Below are 25,049 nucleotides of genomic sequence, written 5' to 3' on the forward strand. Positions count from 1 at the left end.
TACTTTCTACAGATGATGTGGTGGGCCTCACCCTATTAGTCGAAAGCCTGTCAAGCAAAGACTGAGGTCCCCTGAAGAAGAAGCAACAGTGCTTCCAGATTATAACATAACAATTCCACCTGAGTTTCCAATCTTCGGTCTGCCTGCAGATTCCAGACCGGCCATGTGATTATAATCAAATAAGTCAGTTACTTAAAACAAATCTCAGTGTCTCTTTCTGTGTCAGGTACATATGCTCAGTATATATTTTGTTTCTCTCGAGAACCCTAACCAATACGGGCTGCACAAACGACCAAACAAAAAGTTTGGAAACAAGTGGACGTTTCGATGTGGACAATTCTAGCAGCAATATGAATAAAGACAAAGGACTCTAACAATTAAAGTGAGAGCATTTGCAATTTACTCTCCTAAGCCTAAGTGTAGTTCCTGTAGGGAAGAGGAGTGGAGGGACAAAACAACCCACATACGAACGGAAAATACAGACTAGAACTTCTACCCATTTATTTTCATCCTTTTTAAAATTTCATTTCCCTGTGCTTCCCAACATAATTGTACGAACAGAAGAAGACAGATCCAGGCAAAACCCATATTGGTGCCCGTGTATAACTTACTACTAGACATGCACGATGTTAAGGATATGTGCTCCAAAATTTGCGTAGGGACAAATGAGTCTGAATGGAGAGGCAGATGATATTAAGAACATGGCTCAGAAAACGATGAAGCGGCCAATCGAGCCCAAGGGGGGCTTAGCAGAGGTCCATGCAGACACCCCTTAGCAGTCAAGGGAACTTGGAAGCTAACTTCAAAGCCTGACGGTACAGCCGTGCTCTGGGGTGTGAATGGTGTGCAGGGCAGTGCAGACTGCAGAGGCGGGAACAATGGGCACTGCCTCTGCAACTCCACTCCTGAATTCTTAGAGGCAACAGGCTCTCCTGAAAGATCTCTGAGCTAGCAATCCCGAATCTTAGACTCTTAGACTCAGAATCACAGCTCTTCAGCTCCGTGAACTTCACAAGTCACTGACTTGTCCGAGCCTCAGGATCTGCAACACAAGGAGAGCTGTGTCTTCCCAGCTCGGCTTCTTCACACCTCTCTCTGCCCGCTCACCATACTCTCTTGATTCTGAGATTTCTAGCACGTTTTGCACTCATCAGCATCAATTTTCTGCAGGCAGCAAAGGCAAAGAGGCAGGATGAAGCATCTTGGGAATGGAGAGCGGCCGACCAAGTGATGGTGACACCCAAGTATTTACATGCCCCTGACCGTCTCTACGGAGTCTAAGGGTTAGGAGTGTTATCACTACATCTGCTGCCTACACTCTCACTCCGTCAGGGTCTCCGGGGCTCAAGGTGACAGCAAGCAGGACTCTGCCTTAGCAGCTGAAAAAGGGAGAAGTCTTCAATCAAAACAATGGGCAGTTCTCCACTCTCCCTTCACTCTCCCTCCAAGGACAAAAGGTGTTGGTCTCCTCCCACCTTGGCCGTGTCTGAGTAGAAGAAAGTGGTTTTCTCTAGCAAAGCCAACTCTTTCCTCACTTCTACTGCTCTCCCCCAACCCCTACTACCGCCAACCCCGAGGCCTCAATGCATGTGGCCTCATATGAATTACAAGGTAGGTATCACAGAGAACTGGAAAAGCAAAGATCCATAATTTCTCTATCGGCATCGTGACCATCATCCCTGCCTATTAAAAAAAAAAAGAAAAGAAAAAAGCTGACCATCCGATAACAATTGTAAAGCATCCTTTCACAGTTTAAGAGAAAATCTTTGAGCTTCTGCTACATGGCTCACAAATTCAAATTTCCTGCAATTGATTGTGCTGCTGAGCCATTAGTACCCGTGAAACGTTAATCTTAATGTACTTAACTCACAGCAATAGATAAATTTGTCCAAAGTTATGAAACTGTGACAAGCCGCAGCCTTATAATCACTTATTTGTCACCGAGAAAAAGAAGTTTGAAGATTTCATGGCGGCCTAACAGAAAGCTATCTTCAAGATAAATGATGTTTATTATTAACATAAATAACACGACAGCACTAAAGTACAAAAGAATGAATCATGAGGAATGGAAAAAGCAGTAAATTACGGCTGAAGAGGCAATGATAACTCACAAACTTCTCTCCCCAGCCCTGTGCACTCGCTCATACACGTTCTGTGAAAACTCTCCTCCGGTGTTTCGTGGACAATTCCTTCCGAATGGCTTCACGTCAGCTCAAGCTGAGTATCTCTAGAACGGACATCAACTCCCTTACTCTTACTCTCCCACCATGGAGCCCCAACCTCCAGGACCTGGGACCTTGGACCCTGCCCCCCCATCTCCAACTCTGCCTTTCCCCAGCTCCTAATCATTTCCATTATAAAGTCCAACCGATTTCTCTTTAATGCAGCTTTCACCACATTCCCTCTGTTCAAAAATGTCTAATTTGCTTTATTTCCTGCCCACATGGGATCAAATTTCTTTAACCCCATCCCTCCCCATCCTAACTATCTCCAAAACACTCAAATCACGTGTGACTCCTGACCGTTCACAACAGCCTTCCTGTTCTGTTTAATGTTCCACTCGCTTGGAACGGAGACTGTCGGGAGACTCATCCAAACTCTCCCTATCTTCCTGGACCTTGACAGGCATTTAATAGACAGATACACTGATGATGCAGATAACAGAGATGAAAAGAGATACAACCTGACCCAACAGACACGAAGGAGAAGGGATCACTGAGGTTTCTAACCTGTATCGCTGACCAAAAATAAGAGTTCGATTGTAGAGAAGAGTTGAAAGTTACGTCTCAACAGTCCAGCTGGTCTCCCAGGGGTAAGACGTGCAGAACGAAGAACTAACTGCCTTAAGAAGAAGGGCTGACAGTGTAGACTGCAGACATCCTCAGATATCTAGACAGACAGCCTTACGGAGTCAGGTCACCCATGGGTCCAGTCATAAAAGAGACTGACAGAAGGGCAAAGACTGAGATTTTGGAAATGGTGAGATGAGGAAAAGGGGAATTTCAGACCCCAAATCTGGAGGAGGAAACCAAGAAAATTCCAAAGACCTATTAGGACAAATGAATCATTTTAGGAGAAGCGTTAAGGCTGTGCTACCAACAAAGCTACAAAGAAACAGAAGAAAATAAGGAAAGGAAAAGATGTGGGACCCATCTCCTTTTAGAGGTTATTGAGAGGGCAGTGGCAATACAATGAAAGCAGCAGAGTATAAAGGCTTAGTAAGCGTCGGGGCGCCTGGCTGGCTCAGTCGGAGGAGCATGTGACTCTTGATCTTGGGGTCATGAGTTCAAGCCTCATGAAGGGTGTAGAGATTACTTAAATAAATAAAACTTTAAGGAAATAAAATAAAGGCCTTAGGAAAAAACCAGCAGGGCAAGGCCACTCACCCAAGAAGGTGAGCGGCGAGTATCAGAAAACAAATCAAAAGGTGGCTGAAGTGACTGCTAAGTGCTCTTTCTTCAAGTAAGGAGAAACAGTATGCTTGAGTTCAAGGAGAAGTCCTCTTTCACTTTCAGTGTCCTTTTTATCTATTCTTTCAACGGGTACAAGTAAAACTGGGGAGAATCACAAGCTGCTATACATTTTGATAAATCAGAAGTATTCAGGGGCGCCTGGGTGGCTCAGTCGGTTAGGCGTCCGACTCCGGCTCAGGTCATGATCTCACGGTTCGTGGATTCGAGCCCCATGTCGCGCTCTGTGCTGAATGCTTGCTGGGAGCCTGGGGCCTGTTTTGGATTCTGTGTCTCCTCTCTCTCTGCCCCTCCTCCACTCACGCTCTGTCTCACCCTGTCTCTCAAAGATAAATAAATGTAAGAAAAAAGAAAAAAAGGGAAGCGTTCAATGCACCTAAGAGCTCAGATGCAACTGTGCCTGAAAAGCATTCTTCTGCCAAACTATAGTCATTGAGAACTTTCCTGTGAGCTGGGCCACTACCTATTACAGATTCGTCAAGAAGAGACCCTGGTTTCTGGGTCCTGATTTGGGCGAACTGCTTTCCTTAGTCCCAAAGAAATGCAACGTGGGGAGAGGTACAGCCGGTCTCCCACCAGATTCTGAGTGTCAGAAGCCAAGAGTGCCACCGCACCTGTGCTCTGGCCCACTCCAAACACCCACTCTCAGAGTACTCCGGAAGAGCTATGGAATTAGAAAAAGGGAAAGAAAAGATAAGGTCTCAGCTACACCTCTGATAAGGAGAGGGCTGAAACAGAGAAGACATTAAGCATTCCAACTTAAAAAAGAACAGGAAACTGGAAATGTTTTGAGTAACAGGATGAGAGCAATAATTAACTGAAAAAGAGCAGAGAAAGCACCCCCTCTCTCCAGATCCACTCCTAATTACCTCTGCAGATAAACGGAGATTTAGTGTGTATTATTTCCAGGTGCTGCTGCACTTTAAGATGTCATTGTCAATCTATCATACAGCCATTATTCAGAGAAGGACATCCAAGGTGTAGACAAATATAATAGTGACAAAGGGATGTAAAGCATGAAATGGAAAATAAATTATTTGAAATTCTGTCACTTACTTGTTATGTTTACCTAAAAATTACGTAGCCTCTCACATGAGGTAGAAGAAAAATAGGAGGATATGTTAAAACATTTCAGAGCAACTTCATCTACTGATTTATTAGTATCAAAAGCTATTTACAGTGCTCTTGGGGCTCAGAATTCTCAGTCCAAAAGGCACTAGAGTTCTATGTAATCTACAAAAGATTTTTCTCAAAGTAGAATGACCTCCTCTTGGAATGCTAATTTCTTTTGTTTACCTTGACATCGCTGCCCTCTTAGGAAGAGGGCATCTGAGTACTGTTAGGACTCTTCTCTCAAAACTGGAGATTCCTTCAGGAAGTTCATTAACAAACATTGGAAAAAAGGCTTGTTGGAGCAGTCTTCAGAATCAAAACAAACATCATTTCGACCTAATTCATATTTAATGTAAGATCAGAAGCAATTAAAACCGATTCTTTCGACACTCGTTTCCTTGTTTTCCGAGAAATATCCAATCTTGTTTTTGTTTTTTAATCACCCATCTTATTTTCTAAACAAAAGAAAATCTGAATTGCGGGCTGTGGCTGCAGTTAAATCGCTCTAACTAAACGTCTCCCTATTTCATTTGTTATTCTATGAAATAAAGAAAGCAAAGAGATGTCAAAGGGTCTTGGGGTTATAGAGCGGAAGTCATTTACAGACTGCATCTGTCTGCTCCGTCCGGTCTGTCAGCAAATAACGTCCGTATTCTTTCCCCACTGCTCCCAAATAAAACCACATTTGACAAAACAGTTCTGAAATTTACTAAGCACCAATGATACCTGGGTTATAGCGCTCACTGCCTTCAACACTGGAAATACAAAGACCTCAAATCTTTTTATTGGGGAGTACGGGGTGTGAATAAATACAAACGCAAAACTTCTACTTCAACAGAAGGAAAAGATAAGTGAAAAGCATCAGGGTGCAGCATACATTCTAGAGGATGCTCTGGGTATTTGTATTTACTTAATGTGTACTGACGTCACGTTCTCCACCAGGCACGGTCCGTCACGAACATTCGCAAACATCTCCCTCGGTCCTCGCGATCACCTTTCTAACGACAGATGCTATTGGACTGTCACCAACACCCATCTTAACAAGAAGGGAATGGAGGCAGAGAAGACAAAGTAGACAGCTCACAAGTGGCAGAGCGAGGACGTGGCTACGGCACCTGGACGGCAGCTCTGTGCTCCAAAGAGGCAAGGTGGAAGACGATGAGCGTAGCTTTCACAGCGTGAACGGTCACACGGTGCCTAGAGGAACGACACACAGCGCTCTCTCTAGAGACCAGAAAAACCAGGGACAAGAGAATGAATAAAGAGCGTGCAAACCAGGAAACGGCTAGTAATCCAGGCAGGCTGTGTGATACTAACAAGCACACAGGGCCGAGGTGTGAGTGCACAGCTCCCGGAGAAATTACCTGAGCTCTAAGACTCTCCACTGTCAAAGAGAGCTGATACTATCTAACGTTTCAGGCCGTTACAAGGGCAAGAGATACTATCTGGAAAGCTCCTGGAAAATATCACCTAAGTGCCGGGGAGGGTGAGGAGAAGCAGAAGTGCCAGCAGAACAGTATCGTATCAAAACTGTACTAAAAGTCTCTGAAAACAAACGTATGCTCCTCTCCCTTCAGTCTGGTTCTTTGCTCATTATGCTGCCCGACCTCACCTATTTTATTTTGCTAAAGGTCCAAGATCACTAATAAGGCTTTTCATTACAGAAAGCTGGATCCCTTCCATCAGAGTCACAAATTCAAGTGCCTCTAAGAACCAGGCTAACCAATAAGGGAAAATATGGGGTGAACAGGGACGGGAGAACTGAGGAACATACCCTCTTGCCTCTTCTCTTCCCACCGAGCAAATTCTCATTGGGTCATCTTATATCCTCCCAGGTCTTCCCTTGCCATCTAGATGCCCATGATTCCAAAACCACCATCTTTCACCGAAATCTGTCTTGAGTCTAGATCCCTTTACTAAACTGCCCACTGAAATATTTTAAAATCGGCATTTCACAATTGAAGCCCGTCCACCAACTCCTCAGAGCTGTGTCCCCCACTCTGTGCACCTTGTTCTGTCAATGGCCCCAAGCCAGAAACCTCTTTCATCCTCTTCTTCCTTTACAAAACAACCAAGAGCTATGTTCTGCCATCTTCTACCTCCTTAAAATCTCCCAGATCCGTCCACTTGACTTATTCCCACGAGCAATTCCTGAGTTTAGATCTGCATCAGCTATTGCCAGAATTACTGCCCAGGTCTCTCAACTTATCTCCATGTCTCCAAAGCAGGCATTTCAAATGCAACTCCCACCGTGCAGTCACCCGGTGCAAATCTGATCACGTCACTCTCCTCAGGAAGGCCCAACTAAGTCTTCTTACTGTCCCCGGGATACAATCCAAATTCCTCAATACGCAGCACAGCACAGCACAAGAATATGTCCTTGTATCAAAACACCTCTGTCAGTTTTCATCCTCCAACTTTATACACCTAATACATTGCCTATTAACCTAGTTTTCAGGAAATATATTTTAAAGCCAATTACGATATTCAAAATATTACAATTGCACGATAAAATGCATTTATCTGAAAATGTTAAAGTCCATTTTACTCCTCACTGTACCTGAAAAGCTACTTGTCTGTTAACACAGCATGCATACTCAGAGGCTTTTACTTTCTGAACTGCAATTATCTACAGCAGAAATCAGAACCATTTTATTAGAAATATGAGAAGGCATATATCGTAGAGGGAAAAGAATGGTACTTGGTCTGAGTCTCAGCCATTACTGATGTACCTGGGGCAACTTATTTAACGCCCCAGGACTTGATTATTCGACTGAAAAATACACATGACATCTAGCTCTAAGGGACATTTTAACGATTAAATAAGATATGGCATGTGTCTGGCACACGGATGGTCTTCATGAGCGTGAACACTGTCTCCACAATTCCCTGAGGATTGCAGTAAAAGGAGTCTTTGCATTAACTCCATGGATATGAGATCATGCGAGGACATGAGAACAACGCAAAACTTTCCAACAATAAAAACATCCAGCATCTTTGAAATACTGAGAGAAGAGTGAACTCTGACAGACTCAAGAAATAAACGTACACTCAGAAATTCATGTAACAGATTTTCGCCCAAACATTCCCGCACAAGTACAAGGACATCCCCGCCTCTACAACTAGACGAACACTCAAGACTGCCCTCATCCTCAAGACAAAAAGCTCTGCAAAGATCCACACCTATGCTCCTCCCGCAAATTATTTCCTTATTGATAGAAGTTTTGTAATTTACTGGAAACCCATAACAAACTAATCCAGCTCACTTGTTGCTCAAGAGAGTTGCACAAAGAACCTTTCTTCAGCAAACTCACAGTAAGCTACATACATCACTTCTAGTGCTAATTAAAAGGGACCACGTTTCCCTGAAGTCTGTCTCAGACTCTCAGGCTAACACGGGAGCAATGCTACTGGGAACCAAATGCAAATCAAATTATTTTAAAAGGCATTCTAGAAAACTGGGTTTTAACCTACCCCTGACCTAGAACATGGAGTCCAGGTTTGCTTTCAATGCTATGACAAGGTGAAGTATCACTCTGCTTGACTGAGATGGAACTTGTACCAAAACAACTCGGGTAAAAAAAAGGTCAACCAGGAACAGGAAAGGCATGAATGGGTGTGAACGAGAAAAAGCACAACAATTCTGATAGGAAATTTAACCTACGTTTACGTGGCAGTGCGCTTGGATTTTGCACAGCTCCTATGACTTAGGGGGAAAACATTTCTAAAACAAGAGGATTACATTTTACACATAATCCAAAATGAATAATCACCAGTGACCACCGTGCTTTCCGCAAATGTTCAGAGGGCAGATATGGAAACACCAATTAGGAAATGAGAACGTCACCTATGCCTGAATCTGCCTACCAACGGGACCGATCTCTCCAGAACTGACTAGGCTCTCTGCTTGACTAGACTCTGCTTTACAACACTATTCCCCTGGTCTGCACAGCCATGGCTGTGGAAACAGTGCTTTCACTGTGCTACTCGATGCTTTATCATCTTGGCCATCCACAACCATTCTCAAAAAAGAACCTATGTAAATTCAGATAGAAACACAATTATTGTTTTCCAAAAGTCTTTATTACAGGTAGCACATTTGTTTTAGACAAATGAAATATATCAGTGAGTGAAACTGTATTTCTGAGTGTATGTGAAGTCATAGAGACATGCCCCTCCAAGAAGCAAGGACCTTCCTTGCTCGACAGTAATGTAACTCAGAAGATAATTCTGCTAAAATCACTGTGGACGTGTACAGTTTTGTATTACCTTTGCTTTTACATAACACAGTGTTTGATATTTTTAATTAATGTGCTGTTAAGGCTTAAGCCGGAACCAAAGCTTAATGAAACACTGTTTCCGTGGGAAAATGGTAACCACTTTCTGGAGAGCGCTCCCCGCCGCACATTTTCAATGAGGCACCACGATGAAGACAAAAGCAACGACAGGCGACACTGTCCAAAGGTCGATTTATTACAGCAGGCTTAGTGAAAATGTAATCTTGTAAAAATACAAATTAAAATGCAAAAAAGCACAATCACTATTAAAAATACTTACGGAGGACTCCCGCTAAATTTTGAAAATAAGTCCAGAAGAGAGATCTTGGGGAGCACAAAGCCACTCCTCTGGTAGTGTCTAATTGGTGGGACTGGATGTTCCCACTTTCTGCAGACACAGCTGCCTCCCCTCCCCCTTCCTCCAGGCAGACAGAACCTCAGCTGCAGTTTTTTTTATTTTTTTATTTTTTTTTAACGTTTGTTTATTTTTGAGACAGAGAGAGACACAGCATGAACAGGGGAGGGGCAGAGAGAGAGGGAGACACAGAATCTGAAATAGGCTCCAGGCTCTGAGCTGTCAGCACAGAGCCCGACACGGGGCTCGAACTCACGGATCGTGAGATCATGACCTGAGCTGAAGTCGGACGCTTAACAGACCAAGCCACCCAGGCGCCCCCGGCTGCATTTCTATATATCAGACCAAGTGTTTATGACAAGCCTAGAGCCCTCCTCAGCCCTACAGAGTGAGCCTGACTAAGCCAAGAGTGACAGCTTTGTCTTCTCCCTTGAAATGACCATCCCAGGAACCCGCGTGTACAGAAATTCTGGCGAATGACACCTGAGGGGAGCTCTGCTGGATGGCAGGGCCGAGGAAGACCTCTGGGAAAACATCCGGTTGCTAAAAAGAGATTCCTAAGGCTGGTAACAGCATGGAGCAGGACAAACACTGTGGCCAATTAACTGGCAACAACTGCTAGAGCTGAACTACGCCTTTCCTACACAGGCTACCCTTCTAAGTGTATGCTCGCCAAACAGAATACTCACAGAAGCTCTAGTCTAACAGACCACACCTGAATGTAATCCGAATGCCGGTCAACAGTGGAAAAAATACACCCTCAAAAACTCACGCAGTGATATGCTACTACACAAGAAAGTAAACAAGGAAACATACACGCTACAGTGTAGCAGACTCCAACCTAGAATTTTTAAAAACGAAGACACAGGATAACAACTACTATGTGATTCAATTTATACAAAGCCCCTAAATAGGCAAAACTTACCTATGATGTTGGAAGTCAAGATCACGGTTAACTAACCTTGGAGGAACCGTGATGGGAGCTTCTGGGATACTGGTCGTGCTCTGTTAATCTGCATGCTGGTTTTTCATAGGTATGTTTACCTTCTGAAAATGCAGTGAACTATCGAACCGTCTGTTTGTGGTTTGGGCACCTTTCTGTACGTACGTTACTTACCTACAAGATGTTTTATTGTAAAAAACAGAGATGGCACCAAAAGCAGAACCAGTAAGAGAAAAATTTGATATATCAGATTTCATCCAAATCAAAAAGTTTTGGACATCAAGCAACACCATCAGCAAAACGAAAACACAATGCATACGGATAGCCAACAGACCCACGAAAAGACGCTCCATATATCATTAGGGAAATACAAACCAAAACCACAAGGAGAAACTCCTTCAAACCCACTAGAATGGCTCTCATCAAAACGAAAGACAACAGCCAGTGTTGTCCAGGATGTGGAAAAATTGAAGCCCTCACACAGTGCTGACAGGATTGGGAAAATGATGCAGTCCCTTTGGAAAACAAATTAGCAATTCCTAAAATGTTAAACACAGAGCTACCATATCGCCCAGTTATTCCACGCCTAGGAAATTAGGTGTGGACTGCCATATTACCCCGAATTCCACACCCAAGAGAAATGAAAAACTTACGTCCACGCGAAACCTTGTATGCAAATTTCATAGCTGCATTACTCACAACAGCCAAAAAGTGGAAACAAACTGAGTGCCCGTCAACTGACAGATAAACAAAAGGAGGTATATCCACACAATGGAACGCTCTCTGGCAATCAAAGTCATCAAATACTGACACAGGTTACAACATGGATAAACGAACCTTGAAAACAGCCATCGTTTGGTTACTATGAAATGTCTAGAATAGGAAAGTCTACAGGGCCAGAAAGCAGATTCCTAGTTGCCTAGGGATAGGGGTAGGGGATGAAGAGTAACTTTTTCTTTATGGGGTGATGAAACGGTTCTAAAACTAGACCATGGTAATGGCTGCACAACACTATAAATATACTGAAGCCACTGACCTGTACAGTTTAAATGGGTGAATTTCATGGTATGTAAGTTTTGCGTCAATAAAACATTTTTGTAATGCAAGAAAACAGGGGCGCCTGGGTGGCTCAGTCGGGTAAGCTTCCGACTTTGGCTCAGGTCATGGTCTCACAGTTCAGTTCACGAGTTCAAGCCCCACACTGGGGCTCTGTGCTGACCACTCAGAGCCTGGGACCTGCTTTGGATTCTGTGCCTCCCTCTCTCTGCTCCTCCACCACTTGTAATCTGTCTCTCAGTCTCTCAAAAAATAAATACATGTTACCAAAAAATTAATGTAAGAAAATGGAGTCCTCTTACAACCTTTCATCATTAGTCTGTGAGGATGTGCCACTAAGATGTGATATGGCCATCCTGCAACCCTGAATGAACATTTCCAGGAAAGGGCCAAAGTCCTGAAATGACTTAGCAGGAAAACAAAGCAGCTGGCCCTTCAAAACACGGCTTAGCAGCTGAATTAACCAACCCAGGAGCTGCCCTTTAGAACTTTTCACAACGTGGAAGGAAAAATGTCCGACGCTTTCTGAGTTGCAAGGTGCTCCTCTAAAAGGGATTTGGGTGCTGAACAAAAGCACTCCCTTGGTTTCTGACATCAAATCTTTTAGATGTACACACAGCCAAATAACTTAATACATAAAAGAAAAATTTTACTTCAATTCAAATTTGGGGTTCTGGTAGACAAAATGTGGCATTTCTTGAAAAGTAAAATTATGTCTAAGAACAGACAAAAGTATATTGAGCTTTGTGCTCTGATCTAGGGCTTTTCAGAAAATATTCTAAGACGCATTTTCTATATCATCATTTTTAATACCCTGAAATATAAAGACATGAGGCACGGAAACCGGTTATCAGCAAGCAGAAAATGTATCATCAGCTAAAGCAATTTTAGGAGTGTAAATCTAGTCCTAAATCTTACACTCACATTAATATTTCTTAATAAGCAGTGGATTTTATTATTAGTTTATTGTTGAAGTAAGTAGCTTAGTTAAGTTTCAAGGATGGATTAATTATTGGTGTGGATAAAGAGAACATATGCTATCACAATCACTACAATCACAGTATGTAAACCGGTGGTCATTACCTAGGATTAAGAATATAATTTCCCCTTGGTAAAGTACTGCATGATTAAGCTTACTCAGGAACATTACATATTCCTATGATACCAATAAGCAGTAGTGACAGGATACCAAATGAAAGTTGTAACTGTTTTCTCATGACATTGCATGAACTCTTTTATATGAACTCGTTTACCTGGAGTCAGATTCAAATAGATACATTAAGTAAACAGTATCAGCTGCTGTAGCACATGCTGAACGTGGCCTCTCTTCTGAGTTACCCATCTGCATTTCTAGCCTCTTCCTGGGCATTTCCACTTGGATGAAAGGCAGCCGTCCAACTCAAAACATATCAAAGTATACACCAGGATTTTCCACCAAAACCGTCCCCCTTTCTGGCATTCCTCTAAGAGGCCCACCATTTTTCCAGCTATGGAGGCTCAAATCTTAGAGGAATCACGGACTGCTCCTTTCACCTGATCTCCAAACAAGCTAGTAAAACTCTTGGTAAGCTCTGAATGCTCTCTCCCCACATCATTTCCCACACTCCCTTCTTTTTTTTGTCAAAGCCGACGACATCCTAGGTGACGTCATGGCTTCCCCAAAGCATCACATGACTGATCGATGAAAATGATTACATTTCACTAGAAGTACCATTTTGAGAAGGAAAGTGATTTCTGCGTAGTTTGTCACCGCTGTGTTGTCCCTAGTACCTCAGACTGCCCGCAACTCATATGGTAGGTGCTCAACAAATATTTGGTGAATGCATGAAAAAACGTGTAACTGTGAAATGCGGAACAGTGATCCCCACCGCCCTTAGTGAAATGCCACATATACATCACCTTTCTGACCAAAGAAAAGGATACCAGTATCAACCTGACATTTAAGGGTTTCCATTCTTTGTTCCACCCTGCCATTCAAGATTTATCTCCAGCTATTTAATTTCTAGATCCCCTAAACTCCAGCTACAATACATTACTATAAAATAGCCATATGTACGGTACACATATACAGAATTTATGCTTAAATAACCATATATATGTATTACTAAATTACCGTGAAATGCAGTGGAGAAAACCAAGTAGGTTAAGGAAAGCTAAAGTCAGCCTCTCTGCTTATGTGACATCTGAATAGAGACCCAAAGGCGCTGAAGGAGCAAGTTAATGGCTACCTGGTGGAAGAATATTCCAGACAGGGGAATTGCAAGGACAAAATCCCCCAGGTGGGAGAAGGTCCCAACTGTCCTATTTACGTCCTCAGAACCTGGGTACGATGCCTAGAACTTTACCGTCTACTCTTTCACTCACTTATTTATATTTATTTAGAGCCCTCTCTATGCCAGGAACCGAGAGTCTATCAGAAATCAAACTTCCCAATGTGAAAATTCCTCCAATTCATCTTTGAGTTCAACTGTGTAACAATCTCAACCAGTCTCAAATTCAGCATGACTTCGGCTGGCCTTGACATCTTTGCTTCAATCCCCTTTCCCTCCTGGCATCCCCGTGCCATTTCACAATACACAGTGCTCCCCGGCCTCCCGCTCAAAGTCTCCATTCTTTTCTTTTTGTTAGTGTTTATTTTGAGAGAGAGAGAGAGAGAGAGAGAGAGAGGAGGCACACACCGGGGAGGGGCAGAGAGAGAGAAGGAGAACAGGAATCCCAAGCAGGCTTCGTGCTGTCAGCACAGAGCCCCACACAAGCCTTGAACCCATAAACAGGGAGATCATGACCTGAGCTTAACAGACTGAGCCACCCAGGTGCCTCTCCATTCCTTTTCTGACAAGTGTGACGTGAGGTACACGCTTACTATTATGCACCCCCAAATTATAGTATTTGGTCAGTCCAATTTTATGTCTACTATCTTCCCCAATGCCCCCCACTCCCCGCCCCCCCCCCGAAAAAGGCTGGGAAAGAGAGGCAAAACAATCTGCCATTATCTCAAATCTTTGTCCCCACAGGATTCAATATTTATTCAGTAAGGGATGCAACCGAGATGTTTCTGATATTAGACTCAAATAACAAAGGATAATTCTTCCTATAAAGACGGTGCAAACTTGACTGGAACCTAGTTCTCCAGAGCCTTTTGGCTCAGCAGAGCAGTAACCCCCGTAACACAAATCCTAATAACCTAAAACAAAATGCTGTGTTGTCTGCACAAATACGGTTTTCACGACAAATTCACAATAAAATCTCTAATAAAATTTAGATATATGGAAATGTAAATATCCGTGTAATTTGATGCATCTTCACTTATGGTGTTCCTTGTCAATATCCTATTTCTGCCACGTTCTTTAGTTTTTAAAATCCAGCGAGTTCTAAGGGCCATCAGGTGCACTGACAGCGCACGGACATCCATGTTAAAAAATAACCTGGCCAGAGGAAAGGAGGAGAGACTCCAGGAACAGCCACTGCCAAGAGCAAGCCTAGTGATTCCAAGGAGCACAGATATCAAGAGAAACGTCTCTTCCAAAACAACACCAAGAAGGAGAGGCTCTCCTGGATGCTGCCTAGGAAACCCGGGCAGAAATACATGTGACCCTGTGAGGATCAATACAGCCAGACCATCAAGCTAAAAGGAGGGGATGAAAATTCCAAAGCTGAAAATTCCTTCCCTGCAAAAACAAATCAACTCCAACTAACAGGAAACACAAACTAAACTCTGGTAATCCTCAGTTTTAATTCACTTTTCTGTTGTGTGGAGAAAGATCAGCCCTGCTTTCATTAAGACTCACATTGTGTGAGGCTTAGTAGGACTTCAAGTGTTTTTCTCTCTTCACCTTCTCTACAGCTGAGAGCATCTTTACAACCTTTCAAGGAACTGCTACCCCAACTCCTATTGTTTTTTTTTACCTAATTTGCGAGTATTCTGGGATTAAAAACAATATGGATTGAAATGAGTAAAGTGACACTTGTATTAATTCAAATGTATCAGCCTCTCTCCACCATGGTACCTCGCTTTCTGACCCCCTGATTTTCCGATTCGTTGTCCCATGACTATCTCAGCTACAGAAGGTCCACTTCTCAGCATCACACTGGCCTTTTCTCATCACTCGCCAAGCCCCAGTGCACCTGTCCTTTACGACATTCCTGCATCCACCTCTCCTTTTTTCGTATCGTTTTTATCCTGCAAACTCCTACCCAATCGTCAGGGCCCAGCTGCAGTAACCGTTCTTTTCCACAGCCCTCCCTGAGTCCAGCAGAAAGCCACTATTCCGTGGTGTCGGTTCCCTTTTAGATGTCATCTTTTTTTTTTAATTTTTTTTTAATGTTTATTTATTTTTGAGACAGAGAGAGACAGAGCATGAACAGGGGAGGGTCAGAGAGAGAGGGAGACACAGAATCCGAAACAGGCTCCGGGCTCCGAGCTGTCAGCACAGAGCCCGACGCGGGGCTCGAACTCACGGAACGTGAGATCATGACCTGGGCTGAAGTCAGGACGCTCAACCGACTGAGCCACCCAGGCGCCCCATAGATGTCATCATTTTTCATAGGCCTGTCACTCTGCTGGGAACATGAACCTCTTCTAGACCTGGATTATTTTTCATTTATTGTGAAAGGTCGGCACCACACCCAGCAGCAAACACACAGCAGCTGCTCCCTAAATGCGTTTCGAACCACTTTTCATTTAACCTTTCTGCTGTTATCTCTTCACGTGTTTTTATCTTAATCCAACCTCTTCCCACCAGGCTACAGAATCACCGCACACAAGTACTGTTGTCTTACATGCTGTGTATCTCACAGGGTTTGGTCCTTGACAGGTGTTTGTGAACCGAATGGTAAGCACCACTCCGCCATCGTGTCTTCCTACGAGACTCAAAACCCAGTAGTATCTTCCTTCTCACTTGCCCATGGGGAAAACAGTGCCTCAGAGAGAAAGCCTCAAAGGAGGCAACCCACTGGAGCTCAGCTGAGGAAACAGTAACAGACAGACATTACTAATGGCACAGCCTTTATTCCACTAGACCCAAGTCCTTGACCGATACAGGCAAGCTCGAGGTTGGCCAGAAAACAGCAAGATTGGGAGCAGAGTTAAAGCACGTCATGGCTGATAAGCTAATTAGAAACAATGCCCACTGATAAAAATCTGTGATTATTTGTTCTCCATGACAAGGTGGATAAGTGACATTTGTTCTTAAAAATTACTGCAGAATAGTTCCAGCACTGCGCAACCCAAATTCGGAATAGGATTAATGATTTAAGCCTTGGACTTAGGTCGCAATTTGGGGGAAGTAAAACAGTTCTTTTTATAAATACATTTATATCTTTGGTTTAAACAACCGGCCCAAGCTGAGATGCTACATTGGGCAGAAACCCCCCCACGTAGGTTAGAAAGAAAAAAAATAAATCCTGCACATGCATCAAAATCCTCGCTCACTCCATCTCCCAGCTCCTTCTAGAAAGGAGGAGACTGTGCGACTATCTTAGGTACAAAGGGGCAGCTAGCAAAAAGGGATTTGGTCCCAGATGATTAAAATGAGCAAACCGGAATAAAAGGAAACCACACTCTCGCCGCTGATTCCCAAACGGAGTTGGTCTCTTGCTCCAGTGCCATCAAATGTTAAAGGATAAGTGGGAGAATTTTTAAGAGTCTGTCTTAGGGGCGCCTGGGTGGCTCGGTCGGTTGAGCGTCCGACTTCGACTCAGGCCATGATCTCACGGTCCGTGGGTTCGAGCCCCGTGTCGGGCTCTGGGCTGACAGCTCAGAGCCTGGAGCCTGTTTCAGATTCTGTGTCTCCCCGTCTCTCTGACCCTCCCCCCGTTCATGCTCTGTCTCTCTCTGTCTCCCAAATAAATAAACGTTAAAAAAAAAAAAAATTAAAAAAAAAAAAAAGAGTCTGTCTTATCAACAGGAAATGCCTCTTCCCTGTTGCCCGTCCCTATAAAGAGGGATTTTGCCTCAACAAGGCTGGCCTTCCTCTCCACTCTTTCAACTAACCCCTTCCTCTTTTTTCTTTTCCTCTTTTGAAACGAGAGCTACCTTAGAGAGCAGGCTAATACACCCTGCCACCCGCCCCTTGCCTGTAACTAGGTGGGCAGAGCCTTTTCCTTCTACGCTATGTCTCCAGTATAGTTCTATTCACAACAGAGGTAACGTTTTGTTCTCCATTTGATGACTCTAATAATGCCCTATTTCTTACTTGTTCAAAACCCAGGCTGGAGAAAGGGATCCCTTTATAGATCTCCTCAGAGAACTCATCAATTTAGAGAACTCATCAAGGAATGTTCACGAGAAATACATTAACTCTGAAGCCAAATAAATTGGTTCCACTGAATAAGCTCTATCAACCAGAGCTCTAAGTGACTCGTTAACTGGGTTTAGAGAACATGCTTGCCTCAGGGCCCCAATTGAACACATTAATTGATGAAAAAAGGTCCATCTTTCATCTGTCGGGTCCTACAAGCATAAATGTCTTCCTTCTATACTTAATGTGTATATTTAACAGTTTAAAATCTGGATTTCTTTTTTTCTACTCAAGGCTTCTAAAAAACAAAAAACCCGAGACAACTATACTATCATAAATTACATTTACATACACTGCAGCTAATTATGCCCTTCAAATGCTTTTACAAAGTACTTTAAGCGAACACCAGATTGTGTTTAAACCACCATATGAGATACTCAGTGCGTGGTGCCGCCTCCGATATTACACCATTAATTTTTACAGCCTCTCCCTAAGTTCCATAAGGGTTAAGTACAACTGTATTATCTTTATGTCCCAGCAAAGGAATTGAACTGGAATGGCTACAAAGAAGTCCTATAGCAAATACCATGGTGAGCTGGAATCCGAGTGGGGCTTTCTCTGATGGAGAGTACCGATCACCAGAGCAGGCTTCCGTCTGGGAAACCACAGCACCAAAAGTTCCAATTTCCCACAGGGTCCATGGCCCAACGTTCTAGGATGCCATAGTGAGTTCCTGTTGTGCGTAACACGAAGAAGCTAAAAGGAGACATGTTTTCAAGCACAGCAAAGCTGTGGCCAGGGCGCAAGCACAATTATCTTACCAATACCACTGGGCCATTTTAAGCTGTCATTCTTAAATACCAAAAACAAACAAACAAGCAAAAAACCCCACACCTTATGTAGTTTCTATACTAATTAAGATCTTCTGGAATTAAAAATCTTTCAATAGTCTCCCATTCGATTAGAAGTTTTATCACGCCAATACTCACCTCACACAGGAAATATTTATTTGATTTTCACTACAAAATAGGCTGGTGATATAAATTCTATTGCATGTGTACGCTCCATAATCATAAAAACATGTCTCAGGGAACATATTGACTAGACTTGTAGAGGACGATATATTCAAGTAAAGGGTGGAACAGGGGTTTCAAAGTAAACAAAAGACTTTTTTTCTCCATTCATATTCCATGTAATAACAACAACAAAAAAGCCTTTTGTTTTCCCCCTTAGGAACTTTTCACTAGATTTTTTAAAATAATGTTTTAAAGTTTATTTATTTATTTTGAGATAAAGAAAAAAAAGAGAGAGTGGGTGAGGAGCAGAGAGAGGGGTGGGTAGAGAGAATCCCAGGCAGGCTCTGTGCCGTCAGCACAGACAGAGCCCTGTCTGGGGCTCAAACTCACAAACCATGAGGTTACGACCCGAGCCGAATTCAAGAGTCCAACGCTTGACCAAATGAACCACCCAGGTGTCCCTTAACTAGATTTTTACCATCACAATCACAATTGCCCCTTGATGTCCTCCCATCTCTTCCTCATGGTAGGAATAATAATAATAATAATAATAATAATAATAATAATAATAATGGAATAATGACACCTTCCTAATATACTAAAAGGTTTACTCCTTGCCAACTTTGGAGCTACTTTTGAACCCTCTTTGTAGACAGGAACATCTGAAGAGGTTTACTACCTTGCCCAAGGTCACAGAGCTTGGATCTGAATCTTGGATTTTCTGATGTACCGGCCTAAACTCTCACCAACCCCAGCACACTGACCCCTCCCCACCCCATCCCACCGGTAATCTATAGGTAGGTAATGGGGCAGCAGCACTGGCCGGGGGGCTCCAGCAGCTTTTCAGAATCTAGACCTTTCCTAACTTGCCCCCCCCCCCCACCATCAAAACTTTCCTATCCTGTGTCTTGCTGATTCTAATTTTGTTAGGTTATCGCAGTTAAATTAACCCTGTGGCAGAGTTACACCTGACACAGTGCCTTTCACATACTAGTCAATAAATGTTTTGTTTGGTTGACAATCATTTACCTTTCAAATAATGTATTTGCTTTCTAGTAAGTATCTTCAAAACCTTCCTGTAATTAGCTTCTAATAGCCTGAGTTTGCATACTGCATAGACAGGGTAGAGGGGATAAGGCCCTTTAACACTGATTTGAAAGTTCATCAATTTAGGGGGAAAAGGGGGAGGAGATAAATTGCATACAAATGCATTTGCACTCCCCCCAGTGCAATAAACTCCACTGGCTGTCTTTGACACTCATCGTTGTATCCCTATCACTTAGCCCAGAGCCTGAGCAGTAGATTCCCAAGAAACACTTGATTGGATGCATGGATGCATGGAAGGATGGAAAAACAACAGATGAATAAACTGATGAATAGATGGAAAGGAGTTAAAGGTGGCCACTTGGTTATGGACTCTATATTTAAATCAGAGTCTGTTTCTTACCTGAAGACGCATTAAGAGATCTATTTTACTGTAGAATTTATATCTGTTAGAACCCAATTTAAAATATTCTCTTCTTGCAAGTCTATAAATTATTTATACCTATTACACCTGTAAATTAATTATACACCATATACATTTACAGAAACAATTTTTCACTTTGCACAAATTTGCCTTACTTGTAAAAATATACATATAAATGATTCTTCCAAATTTAGTTTGCCGAAAACATTTTATACATCTTCAAACAACAACAAAGAATAATCTACTAAAAGAAATAGTTGCAAATATAAAATGAAAGGTAGCTTCAAAGACGACTCAAAGGTCAAACTGGCCTCATGCACTTCTGTTTCTAAGTGGGAATGGAAGATTGCCACATCATGTGGTACAGCGAAAAGAACATTTCTGTTTGCTCAACACTGTAATTTATTTTCTATTCAGTAAACTGTGAAGTTTCTACTCTAAATACATTTTCATAAATGAGAAAATAAACACGCTAAATCAAAGCAGGAACTGTGATTTTTATGTAGTAAATATGCAAGTGTTCATCAGAATTCAGGAAACATAAATTTGTTTTTATTTATCTTTTTTTTTTTTACCCAGATATGAGAGGGAGTTTCCGCAATTATGACCACAGAGAGGCCACAGCACAAGGTTCTAATTCCTTCATGTGTTTATCCATGAGGCTCAATCTGCTAGCCCTGTGGAATATTCCAGGATGCCCAATTATAATCATAACAATCATATGTACAATTTGTTCCTTTTTTCTGATCAAAATACTACAATTTCCCAAAGAAGCTGAACATTCAAACTTTGAGTCATTTCCTTTAGTATCAGTCTTACCTCCTCTTTCCCTTTTTTCTTCTAAAGCAACCTCAATCCAAAGTATTAACTACCATTACAAATATAATCTCAAACTAGAGTTGATTTTTCTAGGAATAATGGGCTTTGGAAAGTGGGGGACTGGGGCGGAGGAGCACTCCTTGGAGAAGGCAGATAATAGGTCTTGTGACCCCTGCCATTGCCTGAGCTAGTCCCCTTCTTCTCCAGACCTTGGTGAGCACCCCAGCAAAGCGGAGGGACTACCTCATCCATTACATCCACGCCGGTTCTCGGGGGGCAGCAAGGGTCCCAACCTTCATGACCCCACACTGCTATACCTTCACAAAGCCACTCTGAATTTTGTCTTCACAGCCAGTAAGGCCAGGGGACCATGCCACAGCTTCAGTACAGTCCTATGCAAGGCGACAACACTCCCATCTCTGAATGGGGGTGCATGCACACATACAAGACCCTCTCAGGCATGTTGGGGGTGGGGGGAGGCAGGGAGACAAAGACTGTTGTGTTGTCTCTTGTCGATCTAACCCATTAGAGAAAAGACCAGTAGCAGAGGATGACTCTTTGTTAAGTGGAATATTTAATTAACTAAAATACCCCCTCTTCCACCCGGGCCATACATTATGGCTTCCACCAAGTTGCCCTGTGACCCTTAATCTTTAGCAGCTTCAGATTTCTCCTATGTTAAACAGGAGTTTGTGCTGGGTGATCTCTGAAGTTCCTTTTAAAAATAAATTATTTAACTATATATCTTATAGATCTAATCTCATCATATTTTTCTCACTGAAGTCAAGGGAAGTCTATTTCGGAAGCGAGTCACAAACACGAAGCTCTATTTGAGACATCCGTGGGAATAAAGTAACTTGAACAGATCCCCCCGCCTTTCGCTGTTGACCATGAAAACTCTTCCTGGTGCTCCCCAGAGCTCGGAAAACTGACAAAGGCCTTTCAGTCAGGCAAATATACAAGCATGCAAATAGCTTAGGAAAAGCAAAAAGCCTGATCGTTTTTACTAAAAGAAAACTTAAATGGTAGACACTAGTATTTGCCTGAAAAGAAAAGAAAAATACAGGATACACAGAAGACCCGGGACTTGGAGAGTGGAGAGTGGAATATTCAGAACTGGTACGGTATCAGGAGACACACTGTTCAAAATGTTCTGTTGGCCTGGGGCGCCTGGATGGCTCAGTTGGTTAAGCATCCAACTTCAGCTCAGGTCATGATCTCACAGTTCATGAGTTCGAGCCCCGCGGTGGCCTGTGTGCTGACAGCTCAGAGCCTGGAGCCTGCTTCCGATTCTGTGTCTCCCTCTCTCTCTGCCCCTCCCCCGCTCACGCTCGGTCTCTCTCAAAAATAAAAAATTAAAAAAAATTAAAAAAAATTTTTAACAAATGTTCTGTTGGCCTATTTCACAACCAAGGCCTAGACTCTTCACAACTAAAGAGTCCTGCTCTGCACAAACTTACTTTTTTTTTTTTAATATTTACCTAATGCACCCAACTTCCCATAAATAGCTGGTATGTGGCTCAATTACCTCTGAGTCCTTTCGGAGAATACAGAGCAATAGCTTCTCTTTAAATATACAAGATAAAAATAAGAATCTGTCCTACAACATGCTCTTCCTTGGTAATTCACTCTCAAATTACAAACTTTTAGGCCCAGAGGGCAAGAAAGACCCGCCCGCCATGCATGACCTCCTGCTGGTCTGTGGGCAGGACCAGTGCCCTTCCTGACAAGACTATCATTCATCTATAGTGAAATGAGAAAACAGAACTAAGGTTACGAGTTTTTTAAAAGCTAAGTCTGTTCAACTTACAGGTCCGTGTTCATTCTCAGACTGTATCCTTCCTACACTCATCTAGTAAAGATGTTCTCTCTATCAAATGATGAGGACGGTATAGTTAATAATGTTCGTATTAAAAAAAAAAAAAAAACTTAGCCACACTATCTGTTTCCCCATCCTCTAATTTTTTTTTTATTTCATTGCTCCTAAAATCTAAATGCCTGGGAAGCACTCTTCCATGGAAGGATTAAAGTAGCAACTCATGGGTGAAGATAATCATAATTTACCAAGAGTTCTACAGACCACAACGTTAGGCTACTTGAAGTAGAAAAGCAGCTGAGAGTCTTCTTAGACAAGTGGCGGAAACAGAACATACAGCCTGAAAGTTGAACGTGACCCTAAATACCTAGCAGTTCCTCCAGTGGTTAGATCTGTAACAAAAATTAACGTGAATGGAATAAATTATCCTTATGGTATGGTGAGTGAACGCAATATACCGCTATGGCAAAATGACAACATTCTTACAGGATTCAAGTTGGACTTCAAGAGCTATGGTATCTAATGATGTCTAAAGAAAATATGAAGGTTTTGCAGCCACCAGAAGGACAAAGACACAGGAATTCATTTGACTGGGTCTCAGACTTCTCTGCAATCAACAACCTCCCCCTCCTGTTGCCATCTTGATTCAATACCACAATGCAAAACCTCCACACGTTAAGTAAGAGAATTCCAGCCGGTAGACATGACTCAGACATTTCTAAGAATGTAGTTAACATGTACAAACTCATTAGGTGTTCAGCTAACAGGAAGAAAAGTGCAGCACAATTTATTTTTCTCTTGCTAAGGCACCGTCCTCTAAGCACAAACCTGGAGTATGAACAACAGAATTCAGGTGTACGGGACGAAAACAGCAAGAATGTCAGACGCTGTGGAAGCTCATCTGTGCCTCAAAAGTAAGAAGTTCAAGAAGCAAAAGCAGAAATGGTGTGCCTTATCCATCCCACTTAGCAAAAGAGCTGCAGTTTAAACTGTCTGAAGTCACCAACTGTGTTAATATTTGAAGGGATGTGGGTGCTGGCTACTAGTACCATCAAAAACCTTCAGAATTGTTTTTACTGTGTATGTTCATAACTTTAAAAAGTTAGTGGGGAGACTGATGAATGACTGTTAGAAGCCATTCTTATGTTTCACGTAAGACACGTGGTCAATATTTGTTTGTAGTGTTTAGTAAGCCATTCATTTCAGGTTAAGTGAAATCAATAAAAGGAAAGTATGTATAGATAGGTGATCTGGAGATTAAAGTTAGTCTTAAAGTAGAAGTAAAATATGGAAAGTATCTTTAAGAAACATTTTTTTAATAACACGCCCAAAAGGGTACTGGATGCCCTCCCTCTCCACTGTCCTATTTGCCATGCCCTTGTGCTCCAGGTGGCCTGTGAGGGCAGTTCAGGACGAGGGGACCAGTGGCAAGTCACCTACCTATCTCCACATCAGCCATCTCATTCCCTCTTGGACAATTCTACAGGGAGCGTCTCTCTTCTCTCTTTCAGCACACCGTGTGTGAGCCCCCTCCCCCGGAACACCCAGCTCAGTATTCACAACCACCATTAAAACAAAGCAAAACAAAACACACAAACAGAAAACACGTGGCTTATAGATCTCTCCCTCTGCTTCTGCCCACTCACGCTCCTGCATTTATGCGCTCCATGGGATACAACACTACACAAACATTGGATGGTGATACAAGTATTTTCTCTAGGACTGGATCAGGGATAATCTGGGGTAACAAAGAGTATAAATATTATTCATCACCTATTTTGGAAAAATTACAGCAAGTAATTCCATTACCCTAAATATAAATATTTCTGCAGAAACAAAGCCTATCAGAATTTAATCTTCACTCAAAACAAACCATTACCTGTGCTTAATGGACCGGAGCAGTTAAAGTGGCACCAAGTAACATAACCAGTCTGAACCTGTGGTCTGGAAATGCTAATCCACCGCAGAGCAAAGCACACACACCACCGACTCCCTTAATCTAATCAAGCTTTCTCAAGGCTGTAAATTCCGTGCGTTGCAAGCAAAGCCACTAAGTTCTCACCTACAAGTTGCTGCCTACCCAATTACTCCCATCTGTCACTAAATTTTTTTATATCACACTACGTTTTGGAAGATGGGTTGAGAGGAAGTGATGAAACGGTCTTTCAATCTCGAAGAAGAGGGCAGAGCTGAGGCACTGGCCGTCCACTGTTCAACCTGCCCCTCACTCTGCCCTCCACTACCCTGCAGGTTTAACTGTTTTGGACTGTTTTGTGCCCTCTCTCCTCCCTGATGCATCCTGGCGTGTACTTTTCCTTGTCACATCGGGTGAGGACAGCACAGTAGCCAGAGGTGACACAAAGACACGGCAGAAATGTTTTCAGGTGGTGGAAGTCAGACGATGTCTGTAGGCACTGAGAAACACAGCGCTTAGAATGGTAACGTCTGAAGACCCAACCTTCCCCATCAAGGCCTTA

General features: G+C 42.7%; 2 protein-coding genes across 2 annotated transcripts in view; one reads left to right on the plus strand and one right to left on the minus strand.

The window, feature by feature from the left end:
• Nucleotides 1–25,049, minus strand: part of CA8 (carbonic anhydrase 8) — an 88,386-nt gene that overhangs the window by 48,452 nt on the left and 14,885 nt on the right. The window lies entirely within an intron of this gene.
• On the plus strand, nucleotides 21,127–23,217 carry LOC122235136 (ubiquitin-conjugating enzyme E2 variant 2-like). Its single transcript, XM_042973603.1, is given in 3 exon segments — nucleotides 21,127–21,218; nucleotides 22,903–23,027; nucleotides 23,030–23,217. Coding segments are annotated over 3 exon segments (405 nt in total).

Source organism: Panthera tigris, chromosome F2 (assembly GCF_018350195.1).
Source record: "Panthera tigris isolate Pti1 chromosome F2, P.tigris_Pti1_mat1.1, whole genome shotgun sequence".
Lineage (NCBI taxonomy): Eukaryota > Metazoa > Chordata > Mammalia > Carnivora > Felidae > Panthera > Panthera tigris.